At 35.8% G+C, this 16,418-nt stretch overlaps 2 protein-coding genes across 3 annotated transcripts in view; one reads left to right on the top strand and one right to left on the bottom strand.

Annotated features, from left to right (window-relative positions):
- The first annotated feature begins 411 nt into the window (after window positions 1-411).
- rush (rush hour) lies at window positions 412-9,626 on the top strand. 2 transcript variants are annotated; one of them, XM_053758496.1, is made up of 9 exons: window positions 412-569; window positions 735-799; window positions 1,264-1,465; window positions 3,159-3,284; window positions 3,655-3,761; window positions 5,297-5,471; window positions 5,680-5,789; window positions 6,254-6,329; window positions 7,908-9,626. In XM_053758496.1, exons 1-8 carry the CDS (start codon window positions 554-556, stop codon window positions 6,311-6,313), a joined length of 861 nt encoding a protein of 286 aa, XP_053614471.1. In that variant the 5' UTR covers window positions 412-553; the 3' UTR covers window positions 6,314-6,329; window positions 7,908-9,626. The 2 variants fall into 2 exon arrangements, with proteins under 2 accessions (XP_053614471.1, XP_053614470.1); XM_053758495.1 differs by lacking the exon at window positions 6,254-6,329 and having other exon boundaries at window positions 413-569.
- Window positions 9,627-10,052: 426 nt separating this feature from the next.
- The window catches only part of LOC128677431 (uncharacterized protein), a 29,896-nt gene continuing 23,530 nt past the window's right edge, over window positions 10,053-16,418 (bottom strand). Inside the window, exons 31-41 of the mRNA XM_053758277.2 lie at window positions 15,912-16,022; window positions 15,332-15,514; window positions 14,610-14,942; window positions 14,205-14,379; window positions 13,744-13,895; window positions 13,001-13,126; window positions 12,330-12,514; window positions 11,807-12,012; window positions 11,295-11,500; window positions 10,762-11,115; window positions 10,053-10,381 (exon numbers count right to left, since the gene is read on the bottom strand). Of these exons, the coding sequence (XP_053614252.1) occupies window positions 10,196-10,381; window positions 10,762-11,115; window positions 11,295-11,500; window positions 11,807-12,012; window positions 12,330-12,514; window positions 13,001-13,126; window positions 13,744-13,895; window positions 14,205-14,379; window positions 14,610-14,942; window positions 15,332-15,514; window positions 15,912-16,022 (2,217 nt within the window). The 3' untranslated portion in view covers window positions 10,053-10,195. The remainder of the gene's footprint in view (window positions 10,382-10,761; window positions 11,116-11,294; window positions 11,501-11,806; window positions 12,013-12,329; window positions 12,515-13,000; window positions 13,127-13,743; window positions 13,896-14,204; window positions 14,380-14,609; window positions 14,943-15,331; window positions 15,515-15,911; window positions 16,023-16,418) is intronic.

Below are 16,418 nucleotides of genomic sequence, written 5' to 3' on the forward strand. Positions count from 1 at the left end.
ATTTTGTCTATGAACGACGAAGGCGGACTTTGGCGTAACTTGGGCGTAACCGTGATCCACGTACGAGCAATAACCGATAAGCAGTAAGGAAATAACGCGCGACGACTTTGCTCGCGGCTCATCCATCATGCATGCTGATCGACTAGCGAGTCAAATAGTGTTTGGATTAAAGTATTTTGAACGATATCGTATCTACAGCTAAAGGATTAAAATAAACTAAAATAACAATTGGACATCTTGAACGCGGCTTTTCAGCGCTCCAAAAGCGATTAGCAAGCTTGTCTGATACGAGCCAAAGCTTAACTGTTGAACTTCATGGCTTTACTATTTTCTACAACTGCGCCAGGTTTTTTAAAAAATGTGTTGATAAATCTATGGTGTTGTCTTTTTAGTCTGTTTGTGGTTGATGGCTGTATGAGCTTAGATTCCTTTGCCTTTCCATTTTGATATACGAAATCAAAAAAAGTCTGTGGTTGATGAGTGACACATTTTTCTTGACTCGGCCGTCCGTATCTATCTTCTTTAACTGGATTGAAAATTATAATTTATTATAATGGTGGATCGTTTAGGTAAGCAATAGACGATGTTATAATATAACAAAAGTGTAGTGATATTTACATTGAAACCAAACTGGAATAGCACATAATCTCTATCAAATTAGATCGCTCACTTTCTTTTGACGTCAAACTTTGTTACTGTGCGGCAATTTTATATAATTATTTCTCTTATTGCAGTGAATAGTGAGGCTAATTCCAGAAGGATTGCCATGGTGGAGAACTGCTTTGGCAGTTCCGGGCAGGTGGGAGCTAAATTTGTATTTATTGATAGTGAACGTGTAACTTCTTTTCTGTACCTACTTATCAATAAACTCGCAGTGATAAGTTCTCATACGAAGGGACTATGCGATTGATACTTCGTCAAAGCTATATTATCAAACAATTCAACCTTATTTGTTTAAATATCTTCATTTTTGTTTAAAGACATACAATGTAATTTTTTCAAAGCTTCCACATTTAAAAAATGTTTTTATGTTTGTATCTGTAAAAGTAGTAGGTACTGAAGTAATCAATACCTACATAGTACTTTAGTCATAAATCAAAGAAAAGAAGGAGATTGTTTAACCAGATCTAACTGTTTATTTAAATAATTGACTTAAAACTGTCATCAAACATACACATCTGAACAAAATATTACATAAAAATTTTATAAAAACCTGTTTGCATTCAGAAGCAAATTATAGAAATAAATCTTATATGATTGTAGCCTCTAGCAGAACAAGGCAGGGTACTTGTTGGAGAAGGTGTCCTCACAAAAATGTGCCGTAAGAAGCCCAAGGCTCGCCAGTTCTTCCTCTTCAATGATATATTGGTGTACGGCAACATTGTCATAAATAAGAAGAAATACAACAAACAACACGTCATTCCATTAGAAGAAGTGAAACTGGAATCACTTAAGGATGAAGGACGTAAGTAACTTTAGAATTTGGTTAAAAAAATGTGAGGTAGTGATTGAATTTTATCAACTTTAGAATAACTTTGTTCTACTAATAGGTTAGGTTGTAAATACAAAAGTTTGGACATATATTAATTGGGATCTTGGTTACTCGCCAAGGTACTAATATGATTTCAATAAAATTTTACATGCAGGTAGAATATAACCAGGGATACAACTTATATTAAAATATGAGATCAAAGCTGCAAAGTATTTCTTTAACCCGAAAGTACGCAAACATCACTCTCCTCCGTGAGGAGAAGCGTGAGCTCCTGTTATATTTATCTAACTAAATTATCATTGTGACACATGAATATTTGATAATTATAAAAAATTATATAGTGCATTTATGACTCATTGTAAAATATGGGGTGAGTCATCTTTGTGGGTTTGCCTATCGCTGTATCAAGTCTTCAACATACTATTTAATATCTACTTAGATTTAAAGGTTGTCAATGAGTCTGTCAATGATGTCTGATATTTTTTACAAAACTAGTGAGCAATAATGGAGTGTGTCTACCTGAAGTTAAAATTAGAAAATAATCTTCATGAAAAATATGCTTTTTATGATTTTCTGTAACAATAGGATTATTGTAAATTATTACTTAAAATAATCCTATTGTCACACATATAAAATTAAATAAGCTAAGTTGAAAAATAAATATGAAATTTGTAATTTATTGTGTAATTAAATCGGTATTTCACAAAAAAGGACAATATAAATATTATTTGTCTAAAAATTTGTTGTATCTGAATTATCCTTATGGATAATATAATTCAGTTAAATATCTTAATTTATATGTATATGAATGTGAAAGTTGCTTTACACAAACAAGTACTATAGACAAACATATAACAAACACAATTTCATCCCAAAAAATAGTATTGCTCCCAGGGCAAAATCACGCTAGCGTAGCCCAAGCAGTGTCCCATTGCTGGGCAAAAGCCTCCTCTTCCATATAATAAATTATATAAAAAATATCATCCAAATAAAATTTACCTTGCTATAATTTTGATAATCAAAATTACTGATGAAAGCACTATACATACACCTCCAGATAGATAAGATAAAATGGATTATATAGGGGACCCTGTCTTATCTATTCACATGTTTTCTATGTAAATAATGACATAGGAGTATAGTACAAATACCAACTGCCAAATGTGTGATGTAAATAACAAATATAACAGTGTGAGTAGAATATGTTAGAGTCAATTTCATAATCAATACATCATCTCACATCATATCACAATCATACAATCAATTTGTAACCATATTACTTACTATATAATATTATTTAAAAAATATATTAAATGTTACATTTATTTTAATGACTCAAAACTTAAAAAGATTCTTCAGCCATTTGTTTTATGGATTAATTATTTAATGCTATAATTAAAGCACTGTAAAAAATACTATGAACAAACAAAGATAAATATATTTTACTAGCTTTTGCCTACATGAGTTTCACGACAGGGATTAAAGATAGCCTGTGTCCATTACTGTACACCAATCAGGTAACTCTAAAAGGTTGAACAGGTAACATAAACAAAATAATCTTACTTTCGCTTTTATTATATTGTTACATAGTTAGGATGTGTAAATAAAAATGTAGGGTTTACATTGTGAAAACTTACTGAAATAACTGTTTCTTTGTGATTTCCAGAATGCCGCAACGGTTGGCTGATCCGCACTGCCTCCAAATCATTCGCAGTGTACGCGGCCACGGCCACAGAGAAGGAGGAATGGATGGCACACATAGACAAGTGTATAGAGGACTTGCTCAGGAAGAGTGAGTAATTACCTGTCCTCTGTCATATTTCTACTACACTGTCATACTTGTCTGTTCTCGTGAGGACATCGCTGCTGTCTCTTTCTTTTCGAGGATGTTATTACTAACACTGGTATCGGATTTTATTCAAGTCGCCTTAAGGCATCGGACATGACTTTTACGACTACCTACCCACAATTAACATGACACGACATCACTGCTGTTGATTTATTCAACAGCAGCTATTCTCGAAATTAAACTCGAAGTCTCAAACTTACTTTGGGGCTTTGTTTTATACTACGTAGTGATTAGAATAAAATAAATGTGCGCATATTCCCTATCTTCAAAACTCTTCTATGATGTTAGCTACCGTGTATATTTTATTGAACAGGTGGCAAGCAACCGCCTCAGGAGCACGCGGCGGTGTGGGTTCCGGACAATGAAGCCTCCATCTGCATGCACTGCAAGAAGACACAGTTCACCGTACTCAACAGGAGGGTACGTATAGTTTATTATCTGTAATTCGCGATACATTTTAGCTTTGTTTCGCGAAAATTTGCGAGTGTTTTGGTATAGTTCTTTTTAAATTAGTGCGGGTTACAGAGGTATTACAACTTATAAAGGTAACTTACAAATGGGATCAAGAGGGCTGCGGGCGGCAGATTCGCGCAGCTGTAAGTCTCTTGATCACTTTTATCGCCATTCCTTCATGCTTCGAAAACTACATTGAGAGGTCTGCCTTTAACGACAGAATAATAGAGTACTATAACACTGATGTCAAATATTATAAAACTCCGTTTTTTCCCATTCCGATGGCAATTAAATTAATAACCTCTCAATGCTCCCATATATTGCCCAAAGAAGCCAGTTGTCACCCATTTCTATCCATATACGAAATGACCGATGGATTGTAATTAATACCCAGGTGATTGAAGAACCGACATAAACAAATGTCAGCTTTTTACTATCTGTCAGTTAGCTACCGAAAATATTGATTATACACTATCACGTCTTTAACTCTTATGAGGTTGACAGAGCCAGAGACTAGAACCTTGATGAAAATGAAGTTCACATTTACTGACTGTAAACCGAGCTATTTATATCTGTGTTCTGAAGTATACCTCGATTTAAATCTCGCTGCAGACAAGCCATGCATCTTCAAAACGAGACAATTTATAATGCAAATAGACTGTATTATATCGCATTACGATTATCGTAACAATGACCTTATCGATGTTGTTATCAAGCGTAGGGCGATATGGCGCGACGCCGCGATACTAAGGGAAGTTAGCTCTGATAAATTGTATCAACTTCATACAAGTTCATGTTTTATTTTAGTTTCTCTTTTACCCGGTTTCATTCGCGGCTGTTCTAGAGTCTAATAATAAACATTTCAATTTTGAACATTTGGTGATTTTACGACCGCAGCTTGCCTGTAATCAACGGTCTATGACGCCTATGTGAATGCTGTAGTCCAGCAAGGCGCCAGATATGACACCCATAAGTGGATATGAAATGGTCCTATTCTAGTCCTACACACGCTGCTATTATTTTTTTTATTATAGGTATTTAAAACATATTGTTACAATTGCAAATTTATGTTTGAATGTTATGGATAAATTCAAAGATCCAAAAGTAAATAAATAAATAATAAATAAATATATTGGGACAAATCACACAGATTGAGCTAGTCCCAAAGTAAGTTCAAGACTTGTGTTATGGAATACTAACTCAACGATACTATATTTTATAATAAATACATATATAAATAAACATCCAAGACCCGGGCCAATCAGAAAAAGATCATTTTCCATCATGACCCGACCGGGGATCGAACCCGGGACCTCTCGGTTCAGTGGCAAGAACCTTACCACTGCGCCACCGAGGTCGTCAAAAGTGTATGCTTTTGTATTTCCTAAAAGAATAATACCAACGAATATTGGTACAAAAGTGTGCTTTATTTATTCAACAAATCTTTCTGAAATTTCGCATCCATTAAAGAAGCAATAAATGATTTGATATTTATATTTCAGCATCACTGCCGCAAGTGCGGCTCAGTGGTATGCGGCCCGTGTTCGTCGAAGAAGTTCCTGCTGCGCGGTCAGAGCGACAAGCCGCTGCGCGTGTGCCTGCAGTGCTACGACGAGCTCACGCGCGAGCGCGCGCGGCCGCCGCTGCAGCCGCTGCAGCCGCCCACACTCGCCACACGTGAGATCTCCCCAGCCCCGCCTAGTTGTTGGACCCTGACGACATTGAGTTGGCACTTCTTGAGTTTGCCCCTTCTGAGAAATACTCATTCTTTCTCTCTCTATCATCCGTTGAGTGTCGAGTCCGCTAGCCACACGTGATATACAAAAATAGTAAACAAAAAAGTAATTTTTCAAAGATTAACAAATGTTTTCGTATTAATTTTCAGCGAAATCTGTGGTGGCTGACTCGGCCGGGTCCGGGGGCGACTCGTCCGCGGACGACGATGACAGCGATGACGATGATGAGCGCGTCAAGCCTGAGGAAACACATGATGAGGTAACATTGTTGTACACAGGCGTATGGTTCCCGCCTTAGAATTAGTCCATCCCATAACCTCATCGTAAAAAGTGACTGAGGGATATAAAGCATTGATAACTGCTATGCAACGACAGCATTCCCAGAGGATTAACGTCAGGCTGGAAGCCGTTCGAATATCTGAGACGAATCTTCACAACATCAAGATGATTTTTGAAATGCGAAAACTGATGCACGAATTCAGGCGTCCGGTTTAGTGTCTCGCATCCTAGATTGAAACCTGGAATTTAAAACCTGGGTGTTGATTCTGCTAATGTAAAAGTCAAAATTGTGTCTCAATGATTTTCCAATTACATCTAAAAGATTATTATTGTAAAATCATTGCTACACGATCATGACTCAATGTAACAGAATCGACACCCAAAATATCAGTGCACCACTAAATGTACAAATAAAACACAATACAAGCAAGTTTTTATTTTTAGGGATTTACAAGTTATAACGGTGTCAAAAACGGATTTGGGAAAAAAGTGACAACTGTATAGTACAAATTGACATTGTGTAAGTGACGTCACAGAATAGATACGCTTGAAGTTGACATGGTTATGTTTGTGCCGTCATTTTATTTATTGGTTTTAATTTTCTCACACTGTAAAGACACATTTTTCATTTTCCATCCCTTTTTTATGTACACGTTATTTCGTTAGACACATCTTAGTTTGATCCAAATAATTTTATGTAAAAACAGAATGAATGGAGATTTCTCCTACTATCAAAATTTACACAGAATAGTGTCGATTCTGACAACGTTGAATCAAAGTTGCTTTTCAATAGTATTAATTTCTTGACAACATGACTTAAAGACATGGACAGAAGTGCTCAGAATCTTTGACCAATGACATTACGGACGAACAGACCACACCCCGAAGCTTGAATGTGTGTAGTAGTTCCACTCAAATATTTCTATCTCTTTCATCTTAACTGAATAGTAGAAAGAGAAAGCAATATTAATTGGACATGAAAGATGAAATGAATACTACCTAATTCAGTTGTTCCCAATGCAAGATTTTAGTCCCCTAAAAATTTTAACTATACTTCCATGAGTTCCATGTTCGTGGTCGTGATTTCTAAAATTGTTTTTGGTGGTTTTGGCATTTAACTAACTGTATGGTTTGTTTTGCTTGTTTTGAACCCATCTGATCCATCTCACTGAATCGATACTCGCGATATAAAGGATTACAAATTTATTGAATAAAAATAACGCCAACTATAATAACATAGCTTCTATACAAAAGCAATAGCGACAAATTGACGTTATAAATTTTAGTAAAATGTGTAAATTAGATGTTAACATATTATTTAGTTTACTCTTACATGTAGACCAAATATGTATAAATAGGGTAGATGTCAATTTGTAATTTTGGTGACTATTCGAAGGCTCTTATATGATTAGAAACAGTGGAAATGACAATGCTTTCAAATATATGTCAAAAATTAAAGCACACATGTCATGCACGGCCAAACGCTCCATACTAAATGACATTTAAACGTGAAGTCGCGTTAGAGTAATATCTTAGCGAATAAAGCTATGTTTCCTCGGCTGTTACCTTAAATATTGCGTTTCTTGTGATGATTTCCAAATAAAAGTTGCTACAAAATTTTAGTTTTTTACGATGGTTGAGTTAATTTTTATAAATAGACTTTCCACCAACAGTGATCAATGTTCTTATTATATTATCTAGACTATACCTACATATTTTTTACAAATTTCTAACGTTGCCATCTACCCTATTGAGGCAGTACTCTGCATTTATGGTAAACTATGATTTGCAAGTAAAGATAGTAAGCGGAAAGCAAATAAGTACATAAATTTAAAACTTCAGTTATCCAATTATCCAATATATAAAAAAGTAAAAATTATATATATGCAGAAGCATAAGTTTGCAAAAAAAATAAAGGTCGAGTCTTTAACCCCTTTAAATTATATAATACAATAAGTATTATTCTAAAATATAGTACCATCGAATTAGTATCCTACAACCCAAGTCTCAAGCTTTGGGGCTATCTCAATCTGTGTGTCCCTATACATATGTAATTTAGTTATTATATTTATTTTAATAAATGATATTTATTTTCCAGCCAAAGTTCTACGGTGACGGCGATAAGACTGAAGAAACCAACAATGATTCGTCCAAGGACAGCGCCAACTGAGACCAAACTCCACATACAGGTCTAATATAAGGATATTTTGTACAGGGTCCAAATTTATTAATCGAAAACTTGAAGCACCGTTTTATTCCTACTTAAATTTAATAGATAAATAGATTTTATACTGACACGAGATATTTTACATGTCATTGTGATATCTTTAAGAAGTCCCTTGCAGATTTGTATTCTACGAGTATGTTTGATATTTACTGTAATAACACGATGTATTTTTCGGAAAATTAATAAAACTATTCATATAGGTACAAACTACAAACTACATAGTTCGTTATCATTGTATCAGATGTAAACTGTCTTGAAAATGTAATGGAGTTGTTTGCAATTGCCTTTTTCAATTCACACAGGATTATCTGCTAATAAATAATTTATTTGTCAATCCATTGAAACTATTATGCATGACACTGATAAAAAAAAAACTCATAAATCATAATTATTTCATACAGATAGGCATAGGAAAAGATTTCGATTAATAAATTGAGATCATTCTTTACATTCATGTTTCACGCGAAACGTGCGGAACATTTTCCAATTTACTTTTTTATTAGGTTTAAATTGATTACAAAGACGGTCTCGATGTACGACACTTCACCATAAGGGCCTTCAAATTTTTTATAAATATTGTAGAATGCTAGTAAATTTTCCATGGGAATTTTTTTGATGGTTCTAAATTATCTCTCTCCCTAAATTTCACCAGTTATAAAATTGTTTAGGAAAAACATTAAAAGATATTTTTCATAAAAGCATTGATGTTCGTTGAAATAATTTTGCTACGCAGCTTTAAAATGCTCAAACACAAAAGGGCACTTTTGTTTAATTTAAATTGTATTTATTTTAAACTATAGCTAGACGACTTATCATGGTTCTAACGTTTTTTAACATTATTTGTTAGGTTTAGTTTTAATGTTATTACGACATACAATATTTAATATTTACATGAGTTAGCATATTTTATTACAAACTTTATTATAGTTTATATTTTGCTATTTCAATTGTTGGAAGTTGCCGTTCCGCTTCACTTTGAGGTGACATGTTTCTGTGGAGTGTTTTATCAATTTTATTTACAAAAGAGTAAAAAATTTTGTGTTTGAGGTGCCAGTGTTTGAAGTTTACGTACCGATTTATATGAAATATTATATCTCAAAGTGAACACGGCTGTCCTATATCTTGTAAACTAATCTTTAATGTTATATGTATATTAGAAAATTAGTAATAAGAGGTGCAATGTGTAACATGTATTTGTATTATTCAAAACGTGATTAAGTTTAGGTATTTAATTACGGTCAGTTCACAGGAACACGTCTCGGAAAGTGTCAACTTTTATTTATTAATTGATGGAGTAACATGGGCCTAAGGGCGAACGCTGGGTGAAGCAGGATACACGGCAGATTATATCCATCTCAGTCACAAATCTTACGTATGAAAGAGATGAAACGTATCAGTCGCGGGTCGCCTTTTTCACACGCAAGACTTGAAAGAGATAAATCCCCCGTGTGAACTCTTTCGCCGCAGTGCGTGCCCCAAAAGTTAACAAATTTACACAAATACTATTTCTGTTTATTACCAAAATATTGATAAGTAAAATATCTTAGGCATATTTAATTTTCAGTTGACAAATACACAATATTTTTTAAACTGTTGTCTTATTTTTTATCCTACCTCATTTTGAATAAGATAAATCTAGTTTTATTGATAAATCAATACTTTGTGTATACAATATTAATATTATAGGTATTTATTATGCCAATAAAAATCTGCATTTTTTATAAATATATTTATTTGTATAACGATGTACAAATATATTTAGTACTTAATTTATTGTACTCAAACTTAAGAATAGTATTTCTTAATTCACTACGTAGTCATTTTGTCTTATACCCAAATCCAGTCACAGCGCGCTTTGTTTTATAACGAAAATAACGTTTTAAATATTGTTTATTATATCTTCGTCTTTTCTCTTTTGTATCTAAAAGTTCTCTTACCACATTACAGTAAATACAATATAGTGCCAAAAGCTTTCCAACAAGGATGAGTTGAAAATAAAAAATACAATTCAAATCCTCTGATTGAACAATAATGATAGAAAACATTTTTTTTTTCGACATTTTGTTTCATCTTTATCACAAATTCTTGTATATATTTTTATTGCATCTGTGATAAAAACTGCAGACATAGAAATTACTTATTGTAAAAAAAAAATCTAATTAGCTAGTGTTCGCAGCCAATTCGAACCACTGCCTCAGAGCATCTCCCAATACATTGGGTAACGCAGATATGTCCCGAAGGATCAGATAGAAGGGGAACGGGAATGTGTCGAGATATGGCACGAAGCCTGCGAGACTATTCGTTGTTGGGTCCATGAGGGGTCGCCTGATGTCCATTATGGAGTCCTGAAAAGAGAAAATCCAGTGAAAAACTAAAAATAACACCTTTCAATTAGATTGCTGTCCCACTGTTCGGCCTTTGCCTCCTTTCTATTTTACCATTTCGACCAGGTTTGCTAGTACATAAAAAACATAGCAACGAATTTCAAACTTATTTTTGGGAGTCTGTTGAAAAGTTAAGGAAGACTCGGTTGGTAGTTCGTAATACTAGCCATAGAACAAAAAAATGCAAGCTAGGACTGTGTTCTGTAATTCTCAAAATTTACCGCAATCCATCATGTTTCAAATTTTAATAGTCATTCTAGTACAAAAGTCCACGATTACTACTAATTTCTGTATAAACTAAAAACCATTAACCAACCTTTATACTCTCTAAATGCTCTCACCTTATTATCAGGGTTGTCGATGATGACGTAGACCAAGAAGATTCCTTGCTGCCGCGCCCTCCTCACAGCTTGCAGGACCCTGGTCTCCCCTTCAGAGAATATCCCCCTTCCATCGCTAACGACCACCAACAACTTAGCATTGATAGCGTCGCTCCTTACAGTCTGCTCTTCAAACAAAACCGTGCAAAAATCTAATAACTGTGCTATTTTGGTCTTCGTTTGATCGAAACGTAATTGTTCTAGAATCTTCGATCCGGAATGTTCTGAAAACTGCTCCGTGAACGGGTGGAGGAGATTCGGGTTTTCGCCGAAACTCAGGACCGCTAGATCACCTGATTCGAGAAGGTTGAGTGCCTGGAACAAATATAATAAACTCACTGACCTGATAATACAAATGAATAAAATACATACAACGATTTCTAATGTACAATACATCAATTTTAAATGGTACGTGCTTAAATGACATTTTATATATTGGCCATTGAAGGTAAGAAGTCTTGCAGTGGACGAAAAGCTGCATAAGAATGAGATACCTGTGAAACCAGCGCCAAGCTCTCGAAGGCGAGCTCTTTGCTCCTGTTGTCGGCCATGGAGCTGGAGTCGTCGACGGCTATAGCGATGCTGTAGTGCCGCTGGGCGGGTCTGCTGCGCCGCAGCCAGATGCGGTCCTTGCGGAACTGAGACGCGATGTACGCGATCACGCGCCGCATGTTTATTGCGCGACCGGTGCGGTAGTCGCCTGAAAGAGACAGACATTTAATTTGTTCTCCACGGATACGTCAAAATTTAAATGCTAAAGCATTTGTTAACAATTTGGGCTCAATAGACATTCACGTTAAATTTTAAATTCACACTAATGTTATAACTGTGAAATTAGCTTGTTTGTTGGTCTGTGTTTCATGTCAAAACTTAACGTTAGATTTTTGGGATATAGCCAACTTTTTGCAGCACCATAAAGTGCCTCTTATTAAGAGGCTCCTTCCTTTTAAGTCACATTCCTCATGACTGAAAATTATAGCCGTTGAGATATATATCTCGACCATACCTGCTCTCCTAGATCGTCCAGTGGGCTCGAGAACCAGCCGCAGCCGTTCGCACAAGGCCCGCGCCGCGTGCGCAGATTGCTGCCAGAGTCCGCGCCACACGGCGGTCGCTGACCCCGACTGCGCCGCCGGCTTCTGAAGCCACGAGCGAATGCTCATGTACTCTTCTACAGTTATGTCTTCCGATTGATGCTGGCTTTCTTCCAGTCTAAAAAAATTATAAGAACATTTTATGAAGCGTTTTTTTCTAATTAATAGTTAAGGCTAAGTTTAATGATGATTCCTAAAGTTGATCGACGTCTTTAAGTAAGTTCATAACATTATAGATATATGGTACAAATATTCTAAAAGATATACATATAGATAAACATCCAAGACTCAGGTCTAAAAAAGATCATTTTCTATCGTGACCTCAGTGGAGATCGGACCCGTGAACTCCAGCGTAGCAGTCTGGAATGCTGAATAATAGGCTACACACACAAAATAAATGTGACCTGTGTGAAATGCTCGTTAAGTAAATTTTACCTCGTATGGTAAGTAGTATCTTTGCCCCTTTCGACAGTCACGGTGTCCACTTTCTCCCCTTCCACTTCGACCCCAGTCTCCCCTGTGGGCTCCTCCCCACCCTCCTTCTTATTTCCAGATTTCTCTTTATCCTTCTCTGCGCCCTCTTTTATTTTCTCTGGTTTCAACTCTTCGGATTTATCAACCTGAAATATGAATATAAATATATATATATATATATAAATATATACCATTAAATCATTTTGTAATTTTTTTCTGTCGACTTTTTGACGAAGCATGTTACGGATACTATTGACGTGTTGCTGATGGTAGATGTTAGCTGTATTTTACGAGCTTTTATTAGTCATTAAAATTCATACAATTGTATAAATCACAAAAATACAATCACAAATAATTCATAATGCACTAATTTAATTGTTTTTAAAGTGCATAATGGAATAAAGCGACGTATAAAGTAAAATACTATAAACAGGAGATTCTTCTCATACGCTATAGGGCTAACAATATTTATAGTTATTATAGCTATCGCTATTGAATCTCGATTCCTCCACCAAGCCACCTCCAACGTAGAGCTAAATATGACCTTCCAGTTTGGCAACTCTCAGCTCTGTAAGGGAATGAGACGTAATACTATGTATTGTGATAAAAACCGTCTTTAATCAATATTTCACCTGAATATCCTCATCGTCGACATCCATGGGTACTTCTTCATCCTTTTTGAGTTCATCAGCGTCTTCGTTCTCTTGTTGTAAGGTTGGCTGTTGTTCCGCTTGCTCCTTGGTCGCTGCGTCTACAGCCTGTATCATTCAAGGAAATAATTTAAACTAAATAAAAAGCAAAATATAATTTAAGCAAGAATGTTATAAAGGGAAACTACTCGTACTCGTCGGCAACGTGACATATAAATGTCACTTGTCACCCCCACCTGTTTGTTGGGTATAAAACAAATTTGCGTGCGTTGTAATGACTCACTCTTAGCTCTGGCGCCTTGCGGTGCGGTCGTGTTCCTTTATGATTATAAGTGACGAAGTGAAGTTGATTTGTGTACGTATATGGTTGTGTGTGAGTCTATCTTATTTCTTTGTGTTAAAACGAAAAATCACAATACATCGTAGCACGGTTGGACGTCGGTTAGTAGACCTTGTGACGTACAGTTCCGTAAAATGGCCTATTTATCCATACTAATATTATAAAGAGGAAAGATTTGTATTTCTGTTTTTTGTGTGTATTAAATAAACTCAAAACTACGAGGCGGATTTTGATGAAATTTGGTACAGAGCTAGGCGAAACCTTCAGGAGTGACCTAGGCTACTTTTTTTCATGATTTTACCCGAGCTAAGCCGGGGTGAGCCGCTAGCCTCAAAATAAAAAACTAATAGTGCAGTAAAAATGGATTTATGTTTTAAAGTTTAACCTGTAAATCGTCCTTCTTCGCCTGCTTAACGTGCTGGAAAGCATCTGCATCTTTTTCTCCATCATCCTGATTCTCCCCGCCCTCTTCCATAGCTTCATCTTCTTCCACGTTCAGAGTCTGCATTTGTTTGTTCTTCTTCTCGTTCATATCGCCTGTTTACAAATATTATAAATTGTTATTTCTAAATTGGAAAAATCTTAATATTATGTACTCGGATATTTGTGAGATCTGTATATCTTTCATTGCTGTTCACGGGTGATTCGCAGAGCGTTTCGACCGCTGCGGTCACGCTTTTTCACAGTTTAACAAAGACAAGAATTAGTTTTACTATATGAATAAATGATTGATTTTGGAAATGATTCCTTCCTCGAGAAAATTGACGGATTGTAATAACCGCGCAGCCGCAGCGGTCGAAACGCTCTGCGAACCACCCTCACACGTCTTTCTCTAACGGTACGTACCCAATATCCTATTTTCATCAGTCCTGCCGGGTTTGTTCTCATGTTTCTTCTGTTCCCTCTGACCCTGAGATTTACTCGCGGCCTGTTTCTCTCCTCTGTGCCCCTTCTCACTCTTGTCCAGTTCCGAACGACCCTGCGTTTGGTTCTCTTCTCCAACTTGCTCTTGAGCTTGTTCCTACAACAGAGATTTAATGATAGCTTAGCTAAAAACTTACTTTCGCATTTGTAACTAGTTGGCATATACATAGCAACATAGCCCATAAAAGGCCAAGTTTAGTGAAGACCCGTTAAATGGAGGTCTTTTACAATATCTTTGTTTTTAACTAATTGGATATTTTCTTGACAAATATTTATTTATCTTCACATAACCTTTATTACGACTAGAAATGTAAACTTAACACTCACATAAGGCGCAGTTTCTTCATCTTTACTCTGCTCGGCATTCGTTTCAACATTATCGTCAGTACCGCGGTCCATCTCAGCATTCTGCGCCCTATCCTCCGCCGTCGGATCATTATTAGACGGATTCGCTTGAGGATTAGCTTCTCTCTCTTTCTGTTCTTGTATTTCGTCCTCTTCCAATTTCTCTGGATTTTTAGGTAATTCTTGTTTTTCTGTTTCGGCTTCAGGTCCTTCATTTTCTGGAGTTTCTTCTGGGTTTTCGGAAATGTCATTGTTTTCTTGTTCTTCTCCGGGTTGTTCGTCGAGGTTTGGCTTATCTTCTTCTCCTTCTTTTTCCTGTGACAATGTTAGATTATTTTAAAAATCAAAACATTTACTGAGAAAGGGCGTAAACAAGAACATATTTTTAATTTCATTAAATTTTAAAGTACCTCTTCTACTATGCCTATTTATACAATGTGCCACATTAATTGCTTAATCGTTAAATGTACAACACTAGATCTTGCCACCTGTTTCGCCCGGAATTAGTATGTAATTTTTTGCCCGTCTGGTTTCCGAGATCACTCATCCGATCCGATATACACACTGCTACAAATAGATGCCGACGCGAAAGAATGAACATTGCGTATATTGTATGAGAGCTTTTATATACCACAATGAAAATCGAGCAATGTATATCGAATCCGAATTGCCGAGTTCGAATTCTAGTATAAAATAGTTCTCACCTGTTCTTCTGTCCCTTTCTCCTTATCATCATCACCTTCACCGTCTTCATCACTGGATACGTCTAGCCCGTTTCTATTGTCTTTGCCTTCTTCTCCGTTATCTTTATTATCTTCATCGCCCTCGTCAGGCGTTTCTTCCGGTAGAGCTTTGATTTCGAAAGGATTCTCTGTTTCTGTTTCACCCTGGTATGAAAAAAATGTGTTTTATAACACCTTTAAACCACAAATAAAACGCATTTTCATTAAATATTTTTTTTCATTTCTAGGTTTCACCTATCAATTTTGTTTATACCTTCACTTACACATAAATCTAGTGCTCGTCTAGTGACGTCTAGAGCCAGATTCATACATTCATACGGATGTTCGTCGGCATTGTTAAGGCGATTCAGCGGCCGGCGTTTACAATGTAGTCAAGGTTGTCACAAAATATAAAAAGACTATAACTGTAACAATAAATTTTATTTTCTAAAAGTCATAGCCCTCGATTTAGCACCCAACGCGTCTTACGGAGCGTTTGAAAAGCATGTGTGAAAGGGCAATGAAAAATTTTTCATCCAAAATAAAAGAATGTCATACTCACATCCCCGTTATCGTCACCGTCGTTGTCGTCGCCATCCACGTCCATATTCTCCGGCATCTCGAAGTCTTCCGCTTCCGGTTGTTGTTGTTGATTTCCGTGGTACGGATCCACCTGTTTCCAAAACAATTTATTAGCAAGAAAAACTAGAAAACAAAGACAAATCAATAAGATGTGTTTTTATTAATATTTGTGATAGTAACATTGTGAAAGTTTTACTATTCTACTATGTTATCGCCACATCTGCATTAAAAACTTTGAAAAGCTATGTCATATATAAAAAATCCATCTTATGATCAATCACTTTCGGCATATTTTCTTAAAACTGGACGTTCCTTAATTATTGTAGTTTATAGCTTTGAGAAATATCACTCTGATTTTACTGTTGTTTTTATAATATTAAATTAGGTTTATAAATACAACAGCGTATTAGACCGTGCGAAGTCGGGCCGGGTCTCTAGTCAAATATAATTTAAATTAAGACGTGGAAAAGTGTCTGCAAAGATTCCA

The sequence above is a fragment of the Plodia interpunctella genome, chromosome 18, assembly GCF_027563975.2.
Source record: "Plodia interpunctella isolate USDA-ARS_2022_Savannah chromosome 18, ilPloInte3.2, whole genome shotgun sequence".
NCBI classification, from domain to species: domain Eukaryota; kingdom Metazoa; phylum Arthropoda; class Insecta; order Lepidoptera; family Pyralidae; genus Plodia; species Plodia interpunctella.